This window comes from Dermochelys coriacea, chromosome 16 (assembly GCF_009764565.3).
Source record: "Dermochelys coriacea isolate rDerCor1 chromosome 16, rDerCor1.pri.v4, whole genome shotgun sequence".
Lineage (NCBI taxonomy): Eukaryota > Metazoa > Chordata > Testudines > Dermochelyidae > Dermochelys > Dermochelys coriacea.
In genome coordinates, this window is record NC_050083.1 from 4,639,701 (window position 1) to 4,665,488 (window position 25,788).

The 25,788-nt window shown below is 52.5% G+C and overlaps 1 protein-coding gene across 1 annotated transcript in view; it reads right to left on the bottom strand.

Annotated features, from left to right (window-relative positions):
- Window positions 1-4,995: 4,995 nt before the first annotated feature.
- The window catches only part of NDOR1 (NADPH dependent diflavin oxidoreductase 1), a 38,636-nt gene continuing 17,843 nt past the window's right edge, over window positions 4,996-25,788 (bottom strand). Inside the window, 8 exon segments of the mRNA XM_038374081.2 lie at window positions 4,996-5,258; window positions 11,554-11,648; window positions 19,034-19,152; window positions 19,946-20,092; window positions 21,046-21,160; window positions 22,226-22,333; window positions 23,677-23,897; window positions 25,341-25,462. Of these exon segments, the coding sequence (XP_038230009.1) occupies window positions 5,114-5,258; window positions 11,554-11,648; window positions 19,034-19,152; window positions 19,946-20,092; window positions 21,046-21,160; window positions 22,226-22,333; window positions 23,677-23,897; window positions 25,341-25,462 (1,072 nt within the window). The 3' untranslated portion in view covers window positions 4,996-5,113.

Consider the following 25,788-nt stretch of genomic DNA (forward strand, 5'->3'; position numbering starts at 1 on the left):
TTCTTAGATTGGCAGAGAGAACTGAAGATTAAAGCACAGAACATTCTAACTAGTCCAGAGCCCAGCCAAGCTGTAGTGAACCCCACTCTCTCTCTCTCAGTCCGACCTCCTTTGCCAGTTCCCAGGTGAGAGAGACTCCTTCCAGCAGCCAATTCTTATCCCCCACCTCACATCTCCCCAATCCTTTGCTCTCAAGCTAGAGCACTGCTCAGCTTCCCAGCTGAAAGATGGGGAAATCCATCGCCCTCTGGGGCCTTGGTTGCTAGGTGTTGATGTCCTGGTGACTGGATATGCCTTTGTCTTTTCAGATTCTGCACTGATATGGGGCTGGCCTCAGCTAGTCCTTTTCAATGACCCATCCCAGCTCAGACAGCCAGATGACATTCATACCATTGTCTCTGAGCCTGCCCTGGGAGCAAACAGTCCATTTCCACCCACTGGGTAACAACATAGCATACGGGGGAAATTGAGGCATACATGGGAGTCATAGAAGTATTACACGAAATTCCTAGTTGGTCAAAAAGGGTCCCTGACAGGGACAGGGATGAGGAGTGGACGTGTAGGTGGAGCTGAATTGGATGGACTATCCTGTTGAAACCACTTCTTGAATCCATCTGTCTGAAATGATGAGATCCCAAGAAGGTAGGAAATGGGAGAGATGGTTTCCATAGGGTCGATGGAGGCTGGCTTGGAGTAGCATAAGGTTGAGTAGGGGTTGATTCATGATGTGGTTTTTTTTTTTTTTTCAGGACTGTATGCACAGAGGGCTCACAGAGACACTCTCTAGAGTCCCCAGGTGAGTGGCAGGATTCATCGGGGTCATCGCTGAAGAGCTTGGCCCTTCAAAAGGAGGGTCCTCCGTGGTATTTTGCATCTCCCTGGGAAGCTTGCAGTCGGAAGGGAGCTTGCAGCCAGAAGGCTTGAGGCGTGACAAAGGTATGAGGCTATGCCTGTTACATCGAGAAAAGCCTGTAAGGAAGCTTTAGTGATTATCGGGCCTTCTGTGACGACAGCCTGAAATGGATCCCTTTGGGCCTGAGGCAAATGATCACTCCAAAGGGACAACTCTCTGTCATTTGGAAAGTCATGTTTTCCCATCAAGGCAGGATAGTTGGCAGCTCTGAACTGGAGAGCAGCTGAGGAATGATTCTTGCAGCCAAGAAAGCCCAAAAACTTGAGCTCTTTATTGGAAAGAGTTGATCTGGATTGACACTGTCCATTTGTTTCATTGAGAGCGTTGGCTACCAGGGAGTTAGGGGTGGGATGGGTACATATTACTTTTTGTCTGCCTTTTTGCATGTGGGTAGTATGGTAGCTGGTGTATGCTATACCATATGGGCTGGTGAGAGTAACGCGTCATTAATGAGCAAGGCAATCTTGCCTTGAGAGGAGGTATGTAAAATACTCAACCAGGGAGCATTGTATTTCTTATATTTCCTCTGAAGGGATTGGCCAGGCTTCTCATATTCTTTTATCAGCTCTTGAAAGGCCTTGAAATCCTCTGCATAGGGTGGGGGCCTTGTCAGGTGAGGAAAAGAATTTATTAGATAATGGCGTCTCACTCTTACCTCCTGCTCCTCTCGGGGGTGTTCTCGGGAGGAGGGTCCTGAGCGGCTGATCTTGGTGGGTCCTCTTGTGTGAGGGCACCTATAAAATTGGTCACCATAAGGGGCCCAAGGGTTCCAAAAAGCCCACAGAGGCGGAGCACAGAGGAAAGGAGTGGAATCCCAAGGGTGTTCCTACCAAGGTTGATGGGTAAGACATTGGCTGGGTCCTGAGGTCTCCTCCTCAGACTATACCTCTAGGGAGGGAGGCTGGAATGGAAAAGTGGTGGACAGAAAATGTCCAAGTCCAAGCAGTGTCATCTCCCATATCCAGAGGAGAGCCACTGGTGTTGGTATTGGGGGCTGCGTTGGTATTGGTGGTTGAGTCTTTGTAGCATCACTGGGGACTCTGGTTTGAGGGCGTATGTTGGTACCAGCTGTCATCAGATGTTCAGCTGCGTGTGTTTTTTCTGCATGCTGTACTGACTCTGGCCAGACAGCCCGTACAGCAGTCTCCGATTGAACGGCCCAATAAATCCACAAACTCGGTTCATAGTAAAAAGAAAAGGAGTACTTGTGGCACCTTAGAGACTAACAAATTTATTAGAGCATAAGCTTTCGTGAGCTACAGCTCATAGTGAAGGCACTTGGTCAGGTTTACTGTCAACGAAGTATGGTCCTAACGCCCTGGCTCAATGGTTACAGGTACACTAACACATGTATGCCTGTTGCAATGGAGTGGCTCAGTTAATGGCGGGACTTTCCATTATCCCCAGGCCAGCCAAAGACACTCCCTCTGAGAGATCTTTTATACATCAATACAAACGAGTTACACACTGCCCCCTGATGTAGTTAGTTGACCCCTCTGACGTAGCCAGTTACCTCCCATCACCTTGTGCATCTCTATCCATCACACTGTCACCCTGACCTTATCTTTAGGATGAGTCAGTGTGTTCCTGTTTTCTTTGGGGAATGTGTTTTGGCATTGAGGTGTTCTGGTACCACCTTTCTGGAATGTGCTTGTGTTTATATTCTTATGCTAGCACCACTTAGGAATGTGTGTTTCTGCAATATTAGCCCTGTTCTTGCCAGATGCTGTGAGCAGGGCCTGCCTCTTCTTCACAACTTAACTTTGCTTTATAGCAGCAAAGTTTTGTCTACTTTATCTCAGGCCTCATACCAGGTTTCTGATACATGGGCTTGTGTTTCAGGCCTCTTCCTACTACACCAGCAAGCAATCTTGTCAATACCCCTCAGCAGAGGGGATTCGGGTTCTTCCATGACTCAGAAATCCTCACGGGAGAGCAACCTGGTTGGTAATGGTGAACTTGGACCCTGTTCCTGAGGGTGAAGCATGCTGAGCAGTGCTGCAGATGAATGGTTCGCGCGCTCTTTGTGACTGTGACTTGGGGAAGACGATACCGGAGCATGTGTCTAAGAAGATTTCTTTAAGCTGACCCTGTGTTTGGAGAGCTCTGATCCCGGGGCTGCTTGTCAGAGGATTCCTGTTGGTCCTATGGCTTGGAGAAGCCTCAGCAGTCTCCACAGCAGGACGTGAGGTCTCCTTGCTCCCTGGCCTTAGAGGAGACTTTTCCCTTCTTTTGAGTTTCTCTTTCCGGTGAATGGTGTCTTTTCCTTCTCTGAAGCTTCAAAATATCCTAAGCTGTACCATGAGCTCTTCAGTCACTGGACTGCTCCCCAAGCAGCTACACCGATGCACGGGGGTGGAGGGGAGAGGAAATCAGACCTCACAGATCTCAGGGAACGCTCCATAAGGAGCAGCTTCCATAAGTCTTCCCTCAGCTCCCTGGATCTGCTCTCGAAGCTGGAGCAGCCCCTATACTTAGATGGGATGTGGGCTCTCCAAGGTAGCGGAGGCAGCCAGAATGGTCTGTGATAGGTCTGGCAGGGTTTGAACCCAGGGGTTTTGGCCTAACCCACCTGGAAAAGGCCACCAACAAATAGGGGCCAAGATCAAAGCCGGCCCTGACTACAAAGAGAGTCTGCCAGTTCAGGAGCCCCTGAACACACAGGTCTGTGCTAAATAACAAACAAAACAAGAAGAAACACGTCCAGAAATAAAAGAATCAAAGTGAGCTGTGCAGCTAACCAGCAGTGCCGTAACGCTCCACCTCGTGCCAGAGACATATGGGAAGGAACTGACTTGTGGTGGTGTGTGCACCCCTCCCTCTGGCCCTTTGTCTAGAGCACAAAGATGTGTGGGGCACAGGCACGGATGTGCAGATGCTGCTTCCAGCCCCTTTTCTGCTTTTCAATGCTTTCTGCCTGCACTGCCAGCAGGGACCCATGTGCCAGCACCCCTGGAGCATAGGAAGGGGTTGGGCATGAGCGTCCAGTGAAACCACTGGCTACCTTCACCAGGAGCCCTGCACACAGCTGTTGCTGAGAGTGAATGTGGCTCCTGGAGAAGTCCTCTCTTCCAGGTGCGGCTGTGTTTGATTGGGGCTGGGCCCTTAGACCAGCTAAACCGCAGCCCCCACCCCCCTCCAGATTCCAAGTGCAGGTTCTGCATAAATTCACTGGGTTTGTGGCTCCACTGGACAGCAGCCCCCTTCCTCTGCCCCGTTTTCAGCTGTTTGCATGGCACAGAACTGCATGGGAGGAGGTTTGGCTGCTTGGGCTGCTAGCTCAGAGGTGATACAGGAGGCCACTGGGGACGGAACCAGTTACTAATGTCCCCTTTAAACTGTTCTTAGCAGGTGTTGGCTCAGCTCTGGAGGAGTGGGGAAGCTGACACTTCTCTGAGTCATGCATTCAGACTACTGGCAGACTCCAGAACATGAACTGGCATCAGTGACACCTGCTTCAAGTATTCAAGGACTCACTATCTTCCCTACATGACACCACCATTCTGCAGCAGGAGGCAGACTCTCTGAGAGGAAATAGCTTTGTTTACATGGGCGGGTGACTGGGTATACTCATGATCCTGCCATGGACTCACTTAGCCTTAGGCAAGCCATTTCTCCTCTTTGTGCCTCAGTTTCCTCTCTAGAGATGGGGATAACGTGACTCAGCACTTTGTAAAGTGCTTTGAGCTCCGTCTAGGAAAGATGACAGGTAAAGAGAAAATTCCTGTTCTTGAGGAGAGCACATATTTACACAGCCCCTCCCTAATACCTCTGGGGCTCCAACTCCACAGATACCAGCTCGAGTCCATCAAACAGCTGTTCTGTGGCCAGCCTGAGAAGTCTTGGGCCTTGGCCTAGACAGGCAAAGCACCAGCATGGCTTGGCAAGGAGACCAAGCACCCCCTCTAGGTCAGGGGTGAGGTGTGCAGGTGGACAGGCAGTGTGAGGGACACTGCTGCTGCTGCTATGGGTGCAGGGGCTGGTGTGGGGACAAACCCAGCCACGTCCAGGAACGACACCCTGTCATCGGCAGGGCAACTGTGCCGGCTGAGATGCCCTCGAACTGAAGTGTGAGGCTGATACAAGGTGCTGACGGGTTTATTGGATGTTGTCTGTGCCTGGACGCTCCCACATAGCTACAAGCATTCGGTTGGGTGGGGGAATGGCCAGGAGCAGGCAGTCCCAGGCCCGCCTTCAGGCTTACGACCAGGTTTCCACCTGAAAGCGATGGGATCTTTCCAAGGCTGTTAGATACTCCTCAGCTTCTGAAGGGGACAGGTCCCCTTCCAATTGGAACATGGATTTTAGAGCTTCTGCTACTGCTGCCGGCATTTGCTTGGCATTTCTGGAAGGGAGAAAGTCTCTATTGTAACTGCAAAGCAGAACACAGGACAGTCTCAACACATCTGCCCTCCCCACTCTCCCGTAAGGCCAGTTCTGTTCATTTCTATTGTCGATGGGGGCTAGGGCCTGCTTTCTGTGCAGTCCCTTCAGTTCCTTCTCAAAGGCCCCATGCTGCGCTGGATACAGCTCTTTCACTATAGCTACCCCTGCTGCTGCACAGCTGCGCAGTAGGGGTTGGTTTCAGGTTTGTTGGCCCGGTCTTGGGGCCAAAACCAGCTCCGCTGCCCTGACCAGTACAAGCGGAGCTCTATCGGAGCTACACTCAAGCCCTTTCTCCAGTCCTGCCGTGAGCACATAGCTATTCCCAGCAGGGCTAACCTGGCTCACCTGGATCATAGATCATAGAGTATCAAGGTTGGAAGGGACCTCAGGAGGTCATCTAGTCCAACCCCCTGCTCAAAGCAGGGCCAATCCCCAATTTTTGCCCCAGATCCCTAAATGGCCCCCTCAAGGATGCAGCCCATCGGCTGCCTTTTGGGCCAGTTCCTGCGCGGTGGCTTTACAACCACACAAAGCGGCATAGGGCCCAGGGCACATTGCTGGACACAATCCCCCTGCAGAGCAGCTTACACTTTAACCAATGCGCTCACCAGACAAGGGAGGGTCCAACACCCAGCAGGGAGTATATGCCCGTGGGTACTCAGCTGAGGCATATGGCTGCGAGCAGGGGTTCACTGGCATTAGACTCCTTGGCACAATGGGGCAGCCTGCCCAGCTTTGCACTGAGGGAGGCCCGGGGGGGCTACCCTGGCTACACAGCCCCAAACAAAACATTGGGTTCCAAAAGCCCTTGTGTTCGTTCCCTGGCAAACGGGGCCCTATCTCGCAGTTGAGCTCCAAGCTCAAGCACTCAAAACCAAGGACACAGCCAGCTACAGAGTCATGAAGCTCAACCCCCCGCCCCACATCACAAACCACAGTATAAAGCCATGCTGTTTCATCACAGCACAGCGGTCTTAAGGCGGCTCTGTGGATTGTTGGGGCTTTCCAAGTATGAATTCATGTATGTATGTATACATCCATTGTCTTCAGAGAAGATCCTTAGTGATCAAAATCACTCTAAAAGGATTTGTTAGGTGGGAGATATCCCTCACTACTTAGTCATTGGCGGTGGAATATGATAGCGGCGTATCTAGGGCTGCTACCGATCTTCTGTAGTGTGCAGAAGAGGGTCAGGATAGCAGGAGAGTGTTGGCTTGTTTGGAGTCCACAGCTGCCCTTATAAACTCACAAGGCTTTGGATAGGCACCAGCATGGATTTTGGCAGGGAATCAATTTGCTGACCACCGTAAGAGCTGAAAGGCCTCCTGAGACAATCTACATTGAATCAGTCAGTCATCCAGGGTGGATACGGCAGACTTCCAGGGACCTGAGCAGAATGCCCATACAGGCAGGCATGCAGTGAAGACCCTTGGGACCATGGACAGGCTGCATGGTGATGATATTGTCCGCCCCTTACTATGAAGCAACGGTCCCCCTGTGAGCTGGGTGAACTGTGATGTCCTGCAAGGCCAGAGTGACGAGCTACTGAGGAGGATCTCAGGAGGGCATGAGGGAAGTTTGTGTCACTGGAACTTCAGATGTTTCCTGGACTTGCCCAGATGTCTGTATCCCATGATGGGGGGCAGTCCTTTCTGTGGAACTCAATACCTTCCATCAGCCTTTCCGCAGGAGTTAGCCAAGGTCCTCTGCTGGTCTACGGCACCCTCATTTATGGGTACAGCTGCTGTATCCACTTCTTTGGGCTGCAGGATGTCAAAGACACTGTGGGATTTCTCTTGTATCTCAGACCATTCTGAGCCTAGGCCTGTGCAACTCTGCCAAGCGGCTGGTCAATGAATCTGACCCTCAAAATTTTAAATCCAGGTTGGGAAGTTTTCTAAAAGATCTTCACTTGTTCAAACAGGAATTAATTCAGGGCAGTCCTATGGCCTGCATTCTACGGGTCAGAATGGATGATGACAGGTGTGACAGAATATACCTGGCATGGCCAAACTTACTGATCCTCTAAGCCACATATAAAGAAAAGGAGTACTTGTGGCACCTTAGAGACTAACAAATTTATTTGAGCATAAGCTTTCGTGAGCTGCAGCTCACTGCATGCATCCGATGAAGTGAGCTGCAGCTCACGAAAGCTTATGCTCGAATAAATTTGTCTCTAAGGTGCCACAAGTACTCCTTTTCTTTTTGCGAATACAGACTAACACGGCTGCTACTCTGAAATAAGCCACATATGACATTCTTCAGAACTTCAAGAGCCGGGACGTGTCTGCTGGGGCTCGGGGCTTCTGCCCCGCAGGAGGCACCAGCCAGGGCTTGGGGCTTCAGCTCTGCTTCAGCTGAAGCCCCAAGGCCTTGCAAGTGCACTCTGCAGGGCTGAAGCCTCGCCACCACCCTCCTCGCTGGGCAGAAGTCCCTACCCCACCACCCTGCTGCAAGGTAGAGGTCCCAAGCTCCTCGCAAGTCTGGTAGGTGGAGAATGGGTGGGGGGCGAGAGGGGCTCTGCGAGCTGTACTTTAACTGTAAAAGAGCCACATGCAGCTTGCGAGTCACAGTTTAGTCACCCCTAGAACATACCCATGTCCACTATTGTAATAATCTCTGTATACAGCATGCCTTGCAAGGTATCATAATTTGCTGGTCATTATTGTCCTACTAAAATATGTGTGGCAACATTGTATGTGAATTTGGAAGATTCCACTGTATGACATTACTCACACATGTTCCAAGTCTGAGGAGTGGCCAAACCAGTTCCTTGGAGACAAAGAGTGAGCTGACACCTCTGCCAGGTGTAAACAAGGTCAATGGGTCAACCTGCTAAGTGGCCATTCTTTAGCAGGAAAGAGGGCTGGTGTGAAAAATCTGTATCTTAGCAAAGAAACAGCATGGAGTTCCCGTCCACTGAGTCTGCCTGTCCCCATGCTCCCAGCAGGACATGCTTCTCAAAGAGAGGACAGGATGATAAAGAGAAGGGGAGACACCTCAATGGATCCCCTCCCTCCTCTCTCTTTCTGTGCATTGATTCACTGCACCAGAAGGAACAACAGAAGCCACCATTACACAGAAGAAGGGGTCTTGGCTTAAGACATTTGGCCAGTAAGACTGTTGAGAGCATGTGGTGAGAAAAAATTCACGTTGAGTTTAACAGAGTTTGTTAAGTTAGCCATTAGTTGCGTTTTATCATTATTTTTCTTGTAATCATTTCAGGCTTTTATGCCTCATTACTTGTATTTACTTAAAATCTATTTCTTTGTAGTTAATAAACTTTTTCTATTGTTTTATCTAAGCCAGTGTGTTTAAATTGGAGTGTTTGGGAAACTCCGTTTGGGGTAACAAAGTTGGTGCATATTAATATTTCTGTTAATACAATGACAGACTTTATAGGAGCTTGTCTTGTCCAGGGGAGGGCTGGACAGTACAAGAGAGACAGTTCTGGGGAAAGCCTGGGGCCTGGAGTGTGCTGGGGTCATCCTGAAGTATAATGCAGAGCCTGGGAGTGACGGGCTGGCTGCAGGTAACACGGCTGAAGCTGGGAGTGACTTAACTTCTGGAGGCTGTTTGTGAGCTGCAGCAGAGCAGAGCAATGTAAAGGGCAGCCCCCGTTAGAGGGCAGGGGTGACTCAGCTACTCGCTAGTCTAGATTGTGCCCTGGGTATGTCACACAACAGGGTTCCCCACCGGCCTGAGAATCTATGAGCGTGGGCCACTGGGACACCTACCCTGGGTGTCTGGCAACTGTCAACACCAACCACCATCGAAAGACAAAACATGGAGTAGGGGGTGGTCACTGCAGTGCCAGACTCACGGACATGGGTGGCAGGAAGAGGCTGGGGCTGCCTTTGGATAGCCAGTATACGTGCAGCCCTGACAGATGCTGGTGACTTGCAGACTCTGGGCCCACACACACAAGGCACATGCCCAATCCTCCAGCAAACAGGTCTCCGTCCCCTTCGGGTGTCTAGCGCTGGGGCCAGGTGCTGTGTTTCGGCTCCACCGTTTGAAAACAGTGACCATTGTTCTTTGGAATGATGGAGTTCTGAAATGCTCCCTGAACCATCCAGTTTTCGGCCAGATGACCCTGTTCATCCAGGCAGCCAGCAGGAGAGGTGCCCCGGGGAGGATGCTTAGTCCAGGCATTTCCTGGGTGACCAAGGAAGCCGTAGTGTGTACTTCCAGAAATGCAGCGGAGTCTTACCCCCAGGATCAGCGGAGAGGTTCCAATTCTTGTTGCGGATTGGCAGGAAGCTGAGGAGGAACAGTCCCTCCTGCTACTGCTATTAATGAGGACAGAACTAACGATGCTCCGTGTTAACGTAGCACTTTATATGCTCCAGGTGTTGGACAGACATTACATCTGCCTTCCCTAGCCGCATTCACCCGCTGACCTCACAGCACTTCACAGACGCCAGCAATGCCACGCAACTCCCCTGCGTGCGAGACAGCAAGTATTACCCTCATTCAACAGATGGGAGAATGAAGGTGGACAGGTGACATGACTTGGCCAAGGCCACCCAGTGAGTCAGCAGCAGAGCCAGAAATAAGCCCAAGTCTCCTGGCTCCCCCTCCTTGCTCTCACCACTAGATCCCACTCTCTGATTAACAGCCGTTGGGATTTGACTGGGCTCAGATCAGAATTCATGAGCACTGGGTTCTGGGCAGAGATCTCAGGGGCTGTTTCGAGGCAGCTGCACAATGTTTAGCCAGTGACAAGGCTCACAAGTGTAACCTGGCTGTGATGCAAGGCAGTGATGGAGTCAGGCAGCACGTGCAGGCCTGGCAGAGGTGAGGGAAGTTGCTCCAGGAAGTCATTCTCCCAGGAACTAACGGAGCGAGGCAGGAGACTCTAAGGAGCTAGGAAAGCTCCTATTCCTAAGCCACAGCTCAGAGGATTGGCTCCTTCTGTCTGACATGGCGCACTCACACGGCCTACTGGTGATTTGGAATCAGATTGGCTCTCCTATGAGACGTGGCTTTAATAGCTTTGTTCTTTCCTGAAGATTATGTTGGGCTCTTCCTTTCCCTGGGCTTTACCCTGGGGATCCCAGAGGGCTGTGTGTGTAGGGAGGACCAGGTGGGCAGGCTTGGATGAGATACTGTGAGCTGCAGTACCACTGCTATGCTGGAGGAGATACTGATTGGCAAAGAGAAGCACACCCCTCTGAAGGAACTGGCAGTGACCACCAGGAACTTGTTGCCAAGAAGACTGGAACGCTTAAGAGTCTCGCTGGCTGTGTCTCCACTCCTGTAGTCCCACACAGCAATGGTGGCCCCTGCCAGCAGCTGGCAGATGTCCTCTCTCGTCTCAGATGTGGGCCACATTGTGCTCACTCGGGTCTTTGTCACCCTCCGCCAGATTAACGTAGCTCTGTTTGGGGCTGAAAGCTTCAGCTGGTGCATGATGTGCCCGGGGCACATGGACAGGTATATTGTGTGTGCTCTGCATTGGTTGACAATTGACTGCTGTGTGCCTGTCAAGGTTCTGGCTGTTTATAAGGCCCGAAGTGGTCTAGGCCCCAGCAATCTCAGAGTTACATGGGCCAGGGTGCTCGGGTGGAACTCACAGGGAGCTAGAGAGGGGGAGGGTATTTTTGGGTCATATCCTTAGTAATAATGCTGGCTCGCACTTGCACTACAGAGCCTCAAGTTACCACGATTGGGGTACCGTATTCAGGCTCTCCCCTGTGGGGACTATTGGAATCCAGTTTGCAATTGATCCCTAGCTCCCAGTCCCTTAGGCAAGTCCTCTGGCCATCAGCATAGTATGTTCCGTTTGGGGAAATCCCTGGACTTCTGAGTTCTGTACAAGGGGCTCAGATACCATGAGCATGGCCCTCAGAAATGTGTGCTCTCAGTTCATTAAATATGTGATCCCACAGGGAGAGGTGTGCAGGGTGGCTAACCTCAACCAACTGCTTCCAGCTACCAAACCGACCTACAACTCTACCTGACACCACTTCCTGCCAGCTCCTGAACCTGCCAGCTGTGCCAATGGCAGGCTGTGCCCACTTTGCTCTGCTAGGGGCTCGCCTGGCAGCCTGTGCTGATGGGAGCTTCTTAACTCCGCAAGGGCTTACCCTGCAGAATAGGGGAAGTAATTCCTTGTCTTTTGCTCTTACATGAGGCACCGCTACCCTGTTAATGGGAGGAAAGATGGTGCCCAATTATAATGTGAACCAGGCTCCAGCATCCAGACCTTCCAAGGGAGAGCAGCACTCCTGGTGCAGCGAGATACTCACCCTGCCAGGTAGATGTGAGCGTTCCCACGGCTCAGTAGATCCCAGACCAGTCCTTTGTTCTCTCTAATTCGGTGCTGAACATAAATCTTCTCCTCCTGCAGGAAAACACACACCCCATGCTAGCCAGCCATGTCCTTTTATTGGCGTAGACACCAGAACTAATGCACCTTGCCCATTCCTAGGGTGAGAGCAGGATCGCACTGGTCAGTTATTTAGTGTTTCAACAGGCCAGTTTATACTATGACATCAGAAGGCATCAATCCAGGCACTTCGTAGACTCTACAGAATAAGGCCTTATGATCTCTGCTAACACAGGAGATCCTCAAGCTCACAGACAAATGAGGTCCAGAGGGCCTGTGGCACTGGGAGATGGCCACACGTGGAGCTGAGTGGCTACCATAAATGGTTTCCTTTCAGGACACCGATCCCGCCCCTGCCTCTCCCCCACAAGCAGCTGTTGGCACGGGCTGATGTGCTGCCGGGCCATAAGTCAGAGAAGCTCCAAGGAGCAGGGTCCCTAGAAGCAGTCCCTTCTCCCGCAAGCCAGTGCTGAAATAAGCAGGCAGTGCTGCACTTCTTTAGACAAGCCCAGCAAGGCACTCCTGCCAGCAAGAGTCCTGCACCTGTCCTGACTGCAGCTCCCCTACCTCACCCCAAGTGCCAGTGTTTGAGACTGCTCCTGCTGGCATCTGCTCCATGGCCAACCTGGGCTGTGAACCCCACTGCCAGAATCTGCCCCAAATCCCACTCCCCTCTGGGCCTAGAGCTAGCTGGTGCAGCGGAGAAAGTGGGCAGGGCTGGCCTGAGAGGAGGGGGCCAGGCTGACTAGGAGATTATCTGATTCAGTGCATCTCCTAAACAGCCTCCCTCCAGCTGAGCTCCTATGGAGCATGGGCAGGGATTTAAAACTGCCCTCCGAAGGCAGAATTCCCAGGGGAGAATGAAAGAAGCACCAATGCCTCTGATGCAGCTATGCCCACAGGAGACAGCCTGGCACCCATCAGCCCAAGCACAGCAGGGTACTAGGATATCAGACGTCTAACTGCTCGTGCTCCACCACTGCCTGTCTGTATGCAACCTGGAGACACATCCAGGGGCCTGCGGGCCAGCTGAGTGAGGGAGAGCATCTCCGATGGGTTCCCTCTCTGCCACTGGAGAGGGCTGGAACAACCTCAGCTGGAGTTGGGTGGGCACTGGGTGCACCTCTCAAACCTGCCAGGGGTCTTTGGCATTGGAGACATAGCTGGGTGCAAGCCCAGGAGATTGCTGTCTTTTGCCCCTTTAGTCTAGCCCTGTAATGGTTTTTGCTCTCAGCAGGGAGGCTGGTCTGGGCAAGATCCCCTGCCAGACGTCCCTGGCTCAAACACTCTCCATGCTTTCAGTGACATTCCCACAACCACTACAGAGCACCCTGCAGTGTCACACCACAGAGTAACTCACAGAAGTGGAGCAAGGTCCCGTGGGAAGAAAATCAAAGGGAAAAAGGAGTTCAGGAGAGCTGGCAGTTCCTCAAGGAGACAATATTAAAGGCATAACTGCACACTATTCAGATGCGAAGGAAAGACAAGAAGAATAGTAAGAGGCCAATATGGCCTCCATCAGGAGCTCTTTAATGACCTGAAAATCAAAAAGGAATCCTACAGAAAGTGGAAACATGGCCCAACTGCTAAGAAAGAGTACAAAAAAATAGCACAGGTGCATAGGGGCAAAATTGAAAGGCTAAGGCACAAAATGAGTTACTCCTGGCAATAAGAGGTTCTTTAAATACATTAGGAGCAAGAGAAAAACAAAGGAAAGTGTAGGTCCTCTACTTAGCAGGGAAGGAGAGCTAACAACTGATGTCAACATGAAAGCTGAATTACTTAATGCCTATTTTGCTTCAGTCTTCCCTGAAAAGATTAGTGATAATTAGATACTCAATAAAATTAATACTGACAACCAGACAGAAGGAACACAAGCCAAAATAGGGAAAGAACAGCTTAAAGAAGGGGAGGGATAGCTCAGTGGTTTGAGCATTGGCCTGCTAAACCCAGGGTTGTGAGTTCAATTCTTGAGGGGGCCATTAGGGATCTGGGGCAAAAATTGGAGATTGGCCCTGCTTTGAGCAGAGGGTTGGACTAGATGACCTCCTGAGGTCCCTTCCACCCAGATATTCTATGATTCTAAGAATGTTTAGATAAGTTAGATCTATTCAAGTCAGCAGGGCCTGAGTGAAATTCATCCGAGGGTACTTAAGGAACTAGCTGAAGCAAACTCAGAGCCATTAGCAATTATCTTTGAGAATTCCTGGAGGATGGGACAGGGCCCAGGAGACTGGAGAAGGGTGCAAACAGCACCTGTCATTAAAAGGGGGCTCAAGGAGGACCCAGGGAATTATAGACCAGTCAGCCTAACTTCAATACTTAGAAAGATACTGAAGCAAATTATTAAACAATCAGTTCGTAAGCACTTGAGGATAACAAGGTTATAAGGAATAGTCACCATGGATCTGTCAAGAACAAATCATGCCAAACCAACCTAATTTCTTTCTTGGAGAGGATTACTGATGTAGTGCATGGGGAGAAGCAGTAAACATGATATACCTTGATGTTAGTAAGGCTTTTGACATAATTCTGCATGACATTCTCATAGGTAAACTAGGGAAACATGGTCTAGATGAATTTACTACGAAGTGGGTGTGAAACAAGTTGTAATACTGTAATCAAAGAGTAGTTATCAATGGTTTACGGTCAAATTAGGAGGATGGATTTAGTGGGGTTCCACAGGGGTCAGGCCTGGGTCCACTACTATTCAATATTTTCATTAATGACTTGGATAATGGACTGGAGAATATACTTATAACATTTACAGAGGACACCAAGCTGGGAGGGGTTACAAGCACTTTTGAGGATAGTTTAAAATTCAAAATGGACCGTGACAAATTGGAGAATTGATCTAAATTCAACCAGATGTAATTCAATAAAGACAAGTGCAAATACTTCAATTAGAAAGGAAAAATCAATGCACCACTACACACAATGGGGAGTAATGGTCTAGGCGGTTGTACTGCCGAAAAGGATCTGGGGCTATAGTGAATCACAACTGAATATAAGTCAACTTATATGCCGCTTCAAAAAAGGCTGATATGATTCTGGGGTGTATTAACAGGAGTGTTGTATGTAAGACACTGGTGAGGCCCCAGCTGGAGTAGTATGTACCACAATTTAGGAAGGAAGCGGAAAAATTGCAGAGAGTCCAGAGGAGAGCAACAAAAATGATCAAAGATTTAGAAAACCTGATCTGTGAGGAAAGGTTGAAAAAAACCTGGGCATGTTTAGTCTTGAGAAAAGAAGATTGAGGGGGGACCTGGTAAGAGTCTTCCAATATGTTAAGGGCTGTTACAGAGAGGATGGTGATCAATTGTTCTCCAGGTGCACTGGAGGGAGGACAAGAAGTCATGTGCTTAATCTGCAGCAAGGGAGATTTAGGTTAGATATTAGGTAAAACTTTCTAACTCTTTAAGGGTAGTTAAACTCTGGAACAAGCTTCCAAGGGAGATTGTGGAATCCCCATTATTGAAAGCTTTAAAAAAAAAGTTGGACAAACCCCTGTCAGGGCTGGTCAAGGTTTACTTGGTCCTGCCACAGTGCAGGGGGCTGGACTTGATAACTTCTCAAGTTCCTTCCAGCCCTACATTTCTATGATTCTATGTAAACATAGTAAAGGGGTAACAGGTGCTTTATCAAATGGTTAATCAAATCTAAGAGATTGTTAGAAAGTCTTGAAACCTTGGTCCACGCCCATCTGTAACACCACCTACTTACAGCCAGTCTACTAACACAGGCTACTCACGTGGGCTTATGCTTACAAGTGCCATAAATCATTTACTAACCCATTAGAAATGATTGATATATGCAGCCTTAACGCAGTGAGACCCAGTCCAGACACTATGACGGGTGACTGACACTTCATTTCCACACCCACACTGAGCCAGGCTCTTGCAATTTGGTACATTATGGGACACTAAGTACAGGAAGATATCCCACGCACCAACTTGACCTCTGATGGAAGGGTAATTTCAGGACCCTTTGAGGTACAGTCTGGAGATTGGAACACACTGTCCCTATGGGAGATGTCCCAAAGTAACCTGTGATACTGTCTGGCACTGTGGCAGGCCATCAGTGTCATGAGAACATCAGTTATGTCCATTTTTTTCCAGGTGGGACCCATATTGGGCAGGCTGCTGTAAGGTACTCTGAGGTTCACAGCTCTATTGATCAGATTTTGGCCAAAAATGTCATTAAAGGCGAGTGAGCGTGTGGCAGCCATGGCCACCCAAAGCTCAATGTCAGCATCATTGATATGAATTGGTGAAGTGCTGATAGCAGTCTGCCAGGCTGGGACTTCCGAACAGGTTCTTAAAACACCCAGAGCTAGCTGGGAACACCAGTATTCCGGGTGGATTGTAAGCACCTACATACAATGCCTCGCCTAAACCTGAATGTGGCACACTGAAAATAAGCCAGTCAGATGGCTTTGGATTGGGATCAGTCTCTTTCCTGCTTCGGAAGAGGCATGGATGGGGCTGGAGAATTAGGGGAATGAGAGGGTGGTTGTGACATGGAGCCCATCGGTGCTAGCTGGCAAAAGGCTCGCTGTTCTTCTAAGCAACTCCTGTCTCAGACCTGGCAACTCACTACACCCAATACACCACTTTCATGGTATTTATCCATAAAGGACAGTAGGTCTCCAATGAAAGCTGGTCACATATCAATACTCATTGTGAGATGTGTGTACGGCTGTATTTAAGGAATAAGGTAACTATACTGAAAATTATGCCCTTATGGTCTTGGAGGGAAAGTGAAGCAGCAGGGAATCCTATGTCTTGGTGATAGGCCATTCAAGCAAGAAGGAATTGTCACCCTTCTCTGGCTAGGTAGTTGTGTAATGTATTGCTCAATTGTCTACCACTGAAACAACCCAGAAAAATCAATGGAAAACCATCAAAGATAACGATAAAGATCAAAACCACCTGACAGTGAGAAGGAACAATATGACAACAAGGGGATCGCCTTGTCTATGAATAAAGATAAAAGACTGATTCAGTATATCACAGGGTGGAGAAAGACACTCTATATCCATTCACTGAGGAGGCACCTGGACAAACAGGGGTGCTTCATGAAAGACTGGGTCGTGGCTCCTTGGGGCCAGCAAAACGCTGTGAAAGTCTGAATTTTGGGGTGAGAAACTACGCTATTAGCTAAGAAAAGGAACTCACCTCCCCCAGCCTGGGTGACCCGACATCAGCCCAACACGCTCCCACATCCTCGGTGACACCGGCACAGCCTCTGGACTCTTGCTCAGCATCCCCCGGCCACTCTCAGGGCTGAAGCACGTCATGTGTCTCTGGAATCCTGCCCCCCTTCAGCCCAGGGGCAGATCACATTTAAAATGCTGCACTGATGTGGCTGCACCACTGTAGCACTTCAGTGGGGACCCTCCTACGCCAACAGGAGAGTGTCTCCCATCATAGGTTCTCCACTTTCTCAAGAGGCAGGAGCTAGGTCATGGGGAGAAGCCGACACAGTTCTGTTTGCACTGGAGGATACCTTGGTATAACGACATCTCTCGGGGTGGGGGGGGAGATTTTCACACCTCTGAGTGACACAGTCATACCCCTCTCAACCTGTAGTGGTCTCGAATGACTGGGAAGGATCACTGGGAAGCAAGGGCCCTGCAGGCATGTGAACCCTGGAAAGGCTGTCACACGGCCTGAGTGGGGTGTAGCTTGTGCTAGGGGCAGCAGGACGGTGGGGACCTGCAGCTGACAGCGCCAGCCTCTCACAAGCAGAGGGAACGCCCTTCCTGAGTGCTGGGCCCGTCTCTCAGATGGCCCAGCAGAGAAAGAAAAGGTCCAGCAGGATCTCAGCCACCTGCTAGCCAGGGGCAGATACCACAGGTGAACAGGCTGCAGCAAGGTGCGGGGCAGCGCCCTGGGGAGAAGCACAGTGCCATTAGTAGCTGCACAGATCCTGCACAGGGGCCTCTCCCAGGCCAGCTCCAGTGCCCATCTTTCAAACAGCCTTTGGCTAGAAGGGGTCCCCCCAGTGCCCCAGGCAGGCCCCTTTCAGCCTTCTCCTGCCCAGGGAGGGCTCCTTCTGAGGCTGTAGGTCCCCCCCCCAGTGCGCCATGCCTCTTGCTGCACCTTCAACTCTACCCTTCCAGGGCACACAGCTCCCTGGCGAGGACATGCACTGGGTGAGAATGCGTGACCATGCTCCTTTTTGCCTTGTCCCTGGAGGGGGGCTTTGGAAATGGCTGTTGTGCACTGGACGCATTTCCACTGAATGTCCAGGCTGATCCCCAACCTCGTCTCTCTCAGGACTCACCTCCTCCCCTTCCCACACTGCATGTTTAACAACAGAAATAACATGACACTTGCCCTCTCTCCTGCTGTCTGCCTTCCCAGCCTGCAGCAGAGAGAGCTTGCTTTCGTATGGGGGAGGCGATGAGACCCGATGCAAGGGGCTCTCTTTGTAAAGAAAAGAAGTTATTAAGGAAAGCGAAGGGCACCAAAATGAGGTTTGTGTTTCACCCTGAATGGGGCTGGTTCTGCTGAACCAAAAGGGAGAGGGAGACACCAACGCACTTTACAAGGGATTTCTAAGGATTTGCTGCTTCCAGAGGCACAGCCCCGCTGGCTGGGATGTGCAGCTCTCTGGCAGCACACAACAAGGCTACGCAGTGCTTTAGGACAGGAAGCAAAGAGGAATATCCTAACTAGAGGGGAAACGCAGGCAGGCAGAACAACTCCATCCCACCTAGAGTCTGGCTGACAAATCCACAGGACAGTCAGTGATTCAACCAGGCCAAGTTGTCTGCAGGCAGGCAGCAGCCACAGCCTGGTGCCCTCAACTCCCTGCTGGGCACTGGTTCATTTGTGATGGAGCATCTCCAGCACTTCACTGACTGCCTGCACTTCACACAGCACAGGGCTAACACAACCCCAGCGCCCCCCTCCTCCAGAGCTCGCCCCAGCTCTGCTCAGGAAAGGACTGGGCGCGTCGAACCAGCCCTGCAGGCTCAGGGAGTCGGATTGCAGAATCCCATCTTCTTGAGCAGTGCTGGGAGGTCACGGACTCAGCCTGTGGCACTGCAGCCTAACTGGCCTGTCCAAATCACTTACAAGCACCAAGCCCCTTGTGCGACTGCCACATCCCACCCAGAGGGGGGCCACGGTGCTGGCCAGGGTCCAGGACACATCAGGCTGCAGTTCTAGTTTGGAAGCAAGGCTCCCCCCTCCCGCCGACCTGTGTCCTGCTCCAAGGCGTCTGCCATTTAGCAACAAGCCCCTGCCATCCTGCAGCAGGTGGGGGTGTGCTCTGCCTGTCACTCAGCAGGGGCTCAGCAAAGCCATCCCACATTGAAAGCCCATCACAGGGCACTGTCCCCTGGCCCTTGTCTGCACCCGCCAGCGGCCGCTCCTTACACAGTTACTAACCTGGTCCCTGGAGAAGGCTGTAAAGAGAGTCAGGTGCCCGCTCTTCACCAGCTCCTGCCATTCAGCCCCACAGTAAAAGTCCTTGGATTTCTGGCGGCAGCCAAAAAATAAATAGTTCCCTGCAGAGAAATCAAAGGGGCACGTTGGAGTGAGCAGAGCTCCCCAAGGACTCGACTCTGAGCGGAGACACAGCCAGCCTCCCCCAGGGTGCGGGGAGGGGAGCAAACGTCAGGAGCCAGCCATGGAGGGCACTGGGCCCAGCCCTACAGGGCAGCCTACGAGATGCTCTAGAGAAGGCCCCATCCAAAGCAGAACCATGCAGGAAATTGCCCAGGACTGGCTCTGGCCTACATGAACTGTTCGCTTTCATCCTTAATCCCAGGGGCCGTCTGTGGAGACAACAGGGCCTAGCATGCAATGCTTGCACTCCAGTCAAACCCTTGAGGCTCAAAAGGAAGCCTGCTGGGACCTGTGGACTCCATGGACTGCCGTTCAGATAAGGGCAGCTCTGAGCACGTACAGCAGCCCTGTGTCCGATATTGGCCCTTGCTCTGGCCTGCCCTGCTCTTTGCCACGGGACATAGGATAATTTACCAGCCCCACCAGGGATTCCCCAGCCTCCAAGGTTCTGTCCCCCACCCACAGCCTGAAGGGACATAAGAATTGCCCCTCCCCAGAACATAGACCCTCCAATCTGAGGGGCCCCCCTCTTCTCGGGCCTTGTGCAGTCACTATGTCCCACTATGTACGGACAATTTATTCTGGTCCACTTCTTGTATCCGATCTCCTGAGCCACCCCCTCCCACCTCCCCCGGCGCACCCCTCCCCGGCGCCCCCTCCCCCTGCCCCAGGCGCACTCCTCAGCTGCAAGGAGGGGGGCCTGCAGGAATCATTCCCAGGCAAGCTCCTCACCCTTCCTGCCATGTGCAACACGCTCCTGTATGGCTGCTCTGAAGGGTGCCACTCCCGTGCCAGGGCCAATCATGATGATGGGGGTGTCTGGCTCGGTAGGGAACTTCATTCCTCCCCTCTTCACCCACAGAGGCACCCGGACATCCCCTGCAAAAGGAACAGGCTAGGTATAGTCATGCCTCAACCACAGCAGGCCCTAGAACTGCAACTGCAATGCAAGTGACAGGCGTCTGCCTAGCAGAGCACTGCCCTGGGGGCAGCTCGGCCCTGTGCCAGCCAACCATTATCCTGCGCTATATGGAGAAGTTACAGATGGAGCAGAGAGGAAGCAGCAAACTGCATGTTATGGGCCCGAGGAACCCACTAAGTGCTGCAGCCCCTGTGGGCACGCACAGGGCGTTTGGGGAGATAGATTAAATATGACCCCATCGTTCTTCCATCCATGGAGCCAAAATCTTCATTGTTCATACCAGGCGCTGGGAGTGAAACCCCCAGAGACCACGACAGTGGGCGCAGCAGGTAGCAGCACCAGGGCCAGCTCCTCGCAAGACCTGGCCCCCGTGGGCAGGAGGACAGTGCTGGAGAATTGGTCACCCCGATGATGGCATTCGGGGGGCAGGATTGACCTCGGTGAGAGCAGCGTGGGAAGGTCAGCTACCCTGACAAAGGGATGACTACTGCCCCCCATCTCCTTCTCGGGGATCCCCATGAGGGAGCAGAGGGCTATGCCCAGGGAGGGAGAGATGGGAAAAGGGTGATGCATTTAAGGGAAAACACTTGCCTGCCCAGTGTCAGTGCAGGACCCCTGGAGGCTGGACTCAGCATTTGTTCTGCAGGAGGGTTCGGAAGAGGGAGAGGTAGTTCGGGTCCTTAGGGTGGGGCCAGTCAAAGAGGGGCTGCGTGTCAAGAGGAAAGCAGGGCAGTGGGTCACTGTTCACAAAGTACCATGAAGAAGAGGGAGGGAGCGCGTTTGGCCTCTCACCAAGCTAACCCATGCCCAACTCCATGCAGGCTCTCTCTGACACAGAAGGGGGCATGCCCATAGCCTAGGAGCAGTGGAGCACCTAGAGCTCTGCCTGTGATACCGAATGACCAGTTACCTTGCTGAGGGTTAAGGGATGCCAGCCAGGTAGAGCAGAGGCCACGTCGGGGTTTGCTGAGGCGAGTCTTGTACTGCACCACAGCCAGGAGGATCTGGAGTCTGTTGGGGAGAGCCTGGGAGCAGAAAGGTGCAATGTGAAACAGTGGCCCAAGCCAGAGCAGCCTGGGTGCTGGGCTGAGCAGAGTCAGCCAGGCCCTCCCGACTAACACCATGGAAGACCAGGGCAAAACCCCACAAAGGGCACCTGGCCCAGCCAGAGATGAGTACGGGGGGGTGGTGCAGAATCAGAGGGACTGACGGGCTCTGCTGATGCGGCAGGAGATGGGACACAGGAGCGGCTGGAGCACTGGTTTGCAGGAAGGGGCCAGTGGTCAGACTGGGGAGGCAGTTCCTGGGCCCCGTGCTCTCCCCACCCGGGATGTACTTCCTAGCCTGAGGCTGCCATTTTGACAGCAAACAGGGAATTCCTCCTTTCCAAAGCTCTGCTTTGACACCCCTGACTGGCCAGCTCCCTGCATGCACAGGAACCTCGGATGCGGAGAGAATCCGGGAGAAGCCCTCGACACAGCTAGACCGAGGAGACTGCCAGCCCCAAAGCTTAAGAACCCCAGGACGGAAGGGAAAACCAACTGGCTACTGGGCAACTCTTCAGCTCATCTTCACGCTGTCACTCGCCCCACACAGGCTCCTTAGTCCCTCTACTGTGGCAACAGGCAGCGACTACACCCACTGCCTTACCTGAACCATGCTGGCAATACAATACCACTGTCACCCCATAGCCAGCGTGCAGGGTGGCCAGTCCCCACGTGCGGCATGCCCAGTCCAGACACCCCTCACCTCAACGCAGCCTTCTGTCCATAGGGCAGGGGAAATACAGGGCCCATCCCTTTGGCTACATTCAACCCCAAAGCTCCTGCGACTCCCGGGGTGCAGGAGTGAGGAACCGTGAGTAGCCAGAGCTGGAGGTTGGTGCCCCACAGAATTAGCCATTCAACAGTCCCCACAGCAAGGGGCGGAGCCTGCGAGAGTTGTGGATGTCTGCAGGATACAGGAGCAGACAGCTCCTTCCTCTCTGGGCACTGTTGGGGTCCCGAGTGAAGAGCCTTCTCGGGGCAGCAAGTTGTTAGTCCTAGTCCCAGCGAACTACGTGGGAGAACAGGAATGCTGGAGCTCCTTACCAGCATGGAGGAGGCGATGGAAAAGGCACGGGGCTGGATCCGGGGGATGATGTCCAGCAGGTAGTCAACCGGAACAGCACAAGCGGTGTGAGGGAAATCGCAGAGGACCTGGGAACACCAAAGAGATGTGAGAAAGGAGGATAGGACCAGGGAGATGGTCTGCCCTTCCTTTGGGATGGGCCCATGGAGACAAACTCCTAAGCCTGGCAGAAGCAGCCCTTTACTTAGCTGTCCAATGCTGGTAATGACACAGATGGCATATGCCCGACACCCTCCCTACACAGGAAGGATATTGACAAACTGGAGAGGGTTCAGAGAAGAGCCATGAGAATGATACGAGGATTAGAAAACCTGCCTTAGAGTGACACTCAAGGAGCTCAGTCTATTTAGCTTAACCAGTCAATAAGTACCTAACTGGGGAACAAATATTTAATAATGGGCTCTTCAATCTAGCAGAGAAAGGTGTAACATGGCCCAGTAGCTGGAAGTTGAAGCTGGACAAATTCAGACTGGAACGAAGACAGACGTTTTTAACAGTGGGAATAATTAACCTTTGGAACAATTCACCAGTGGTCGTGGTGGAGTTCCCATCACTGGCTATTTTATATCAAGGTTGGATGTTTGTCTAACTAGTCTGCTAGGGATGATTGTGGGCAGGTCTCTGGCCTGTGTGATGCAGGGGTCAGACGAGATGATCACAACGGTCCCTTCTAGCCTGGAAGTCTCTGACTCTATACACTACCACTCAGTTCTCCTGGGAGCAGGGCAGCCTGCAGCCACACCCTCAGCACCGGTAGGTGGCTCCAGATGTGCTTGTACTCTGCCCCCCCACACCAGAGCCCTCTGTGGGCTCCCAGCCTTGCCTCGTTCACAGAGTTCTCCGCATCGAGGAAAGGGCACCTGGAATGTGGAGAGTGCTAAGTACAGGACACAGTTTCAGCACTGGGGCATGCAAGCCCAACCTCGCTGCTGGTGTCTAGGGCTTCCTGGCCAAACAGCCTAAGCCCATAAAGAAGGTTCTTTTCTTGTCCTTCCTCCCCCGCATTAAAAAACCTGGGAAATTCCATAGGAAAAAAATCTGTGGGAAGGGAACAGCAAAGTTGCAAATTAAGTTTAAGTCAGGGAATGTCCAGGTCACGGTGCCCTTGTAAATGAGCATTTACCGCACCCCTCCTTGGCCCCCAGGGCTGCCTAGGGTTCTGCTCTTGGCCATTGCAGGGACTGCGCCAGAGGCACACTCCTCCGCAAGGGCTGACCTGCTGCCCAGCCAGGGCAATGGTGGAGCAGGCACACGGCCCTTATTGACCCTCGCTGTAAAATATCTGCACCTTACTTTGTCTCCATTTGTCCAGCTTCAGGGAGAGGGGCACGGCCAAGCAGAGCCAAGAACTCAATGCAGTGCCCTATAGAAAGTCCCCACTCTCCCCAGCAGGTTCCTCCAGCTGCCCTACCTCCAGGGTGGTCCTGCGGGGCCGGTTGCAGTAGCTGTAGAGCTCCTCCTGGCCCTGCGCAGAGCTGAATTCCTGCAGCTTCTCACGCTCCAGTTCGTTTGGCGAGAACCAGGACAAGAGCTCGAAGAAAGAGCGACGGGGAACACAGGAAATGTCCAGGTAGCAGGCAACCAGGTGCTGGATGGTGCATGGCTGCGGCAAGTGGGCAGGAAGGGGGGTTCCTGCAAGGGAAGGGATGAGGCCAAGAGAGCTCTTGAGGCTGGCACTGACCCAAGTAAGGGGCAAGAAACCTGGCTGCACAGCTGCCCAAGGAGCTCCCCCCAACCTTGCCTAGGACTGCCTCAGGCTTTGCTTCCGCTCAGAGCCTGACTGGAGCAGGAGAGGCTCTGCAATAGCAGAAGGCAGGTACGGCGCAGTGGGGGAGTGATGCTGCAGCCAGCTGAAGTGGGTTCAGTTGTTCCTAGGGGAGGCCAAAGCAAAAGTAACCCAGCAAATGGATTTGCCAGCACATGGGGGAGCTCAGTCGAGTTGAACCCAGTGGAAGCTCCCCAGGACAGGTGATTTACCTGAGCTGTAACTGGTGCTTCGAGCTGTGGGTGCAGACGTGTGCTGTACTCAGGTGCGTTTGCATGTAATGCAGGAAGAGTCTAAGATGTTTTTCCTACAGCAGCATCTGTTAGGGCAGCAGGCGCTTTGTGTCTCCCAAGGTTATTTAAGGGTGGCACCAACCCAATCCCCCTCAGTTCTCTCTCTCGAGAGAGAGAGGCAGACTAGAACTATGAAGAGGGATGGAGCGTGGGTCATGGAACACACACCTGCATCCACAGCTCAAAGAACAACAGCGGCAGGAAAACCATCTCTGGCTCTCCATTCCCTAGGTGCAGACTCACCTGAGTGCAATGCACATCTGCAACCGCTTGAGCAACTGGCCACAGCATTGTCCCTGCCAGCCTGAGGAGTCCTCACTGCTCCCCTCCCCTGGCCACCCCGCACAGCCACCTCTCCCCACCCCATCCCCGTTTGGCCCATAGCCTGAGATGGGGGAGGCTGGGAGTGCTGCAGAAAAGAGTGGGTGCTGACTCACAGTAACAGTGAGTAACAGTTACTCACAGTAACAGTAGCTGTCTTGTGTTTGGTTTCAGAGTAGCAGCTGTGTTAGTCTGTATTTGCAAAAAGAAAAGGAGGACTTGTGGCACCTTAGAGACTAACAAATTTATTTGAGCATAAACTTTCGTGAGCTACAGCTGTAACGAAAGCTTATGCTCAAATAAATTTGTTAGTCTCTAAGGTGCCACAAGTACTCCTTTTCTTTTTGTCTTGTGTTTGTGGATCTCACTCCAGATGCGTGGGCACCTCTAGGATGTGAGAGGTGAAAGGGGGAACTGAGGGGCCCCCTCTGCCCGTCATGCCCTGAGGAGAGGGGAGGGTGAGGACGCAGGCTAGACACTGCTGGTCAAATCCCGATCTTACACTTCTGCAGTGGGACCACACGGCCAGCGCTCTCACGAGACAGAGCTGGACAGTCCATCCATCAGTGGCTGACTAGCTCTCCTGCAATCTCCCAGGTTCCAAAGCCCAAGAGAGCAGAGACGGGAGCTGGAGCAGAGCCGCCGAACGGCTCCAGCCTGGCACGGAGAGGAAGGAGCAGGGGGTGGGGAGTGTACCGGGCTCAGAGGGCTTCAGCACAAAGCATCTCTCTGGATCCAGGCGCAGGAGCTGGCAGAACTGCTGCACGTCCTCGGGGGCGTTCCGGGGCTGGACCATCAGCACGTCTCCCGCACGGTACCTATAGGGCATGCAGCACATGTGCTAGCTCCCCCAGCACAGCCAACCGCAACAGAGGAAGGGCAGGGAGGGAGAGCACCCCCCGGTCTCCCACACCTATCCAACCCCCCTGCTCCCTGTCCCCCTGACCCCATGAGAGGCCCCCTGGGACCCTACCCCCTATCCTACCCCCCCGCTCCCTGTCCCTGGACTGCCCCCCCATCCCTATCCACACCCCCACCCCTGAGAGGCCTCCCAGGACTCCCATGCCCTATCCAACCCCCCATCCCCTGACCGCCCCACCCCAGAACCTCCGCCCATCCAACTGCCTCCTGCTCCCTGTCCCCT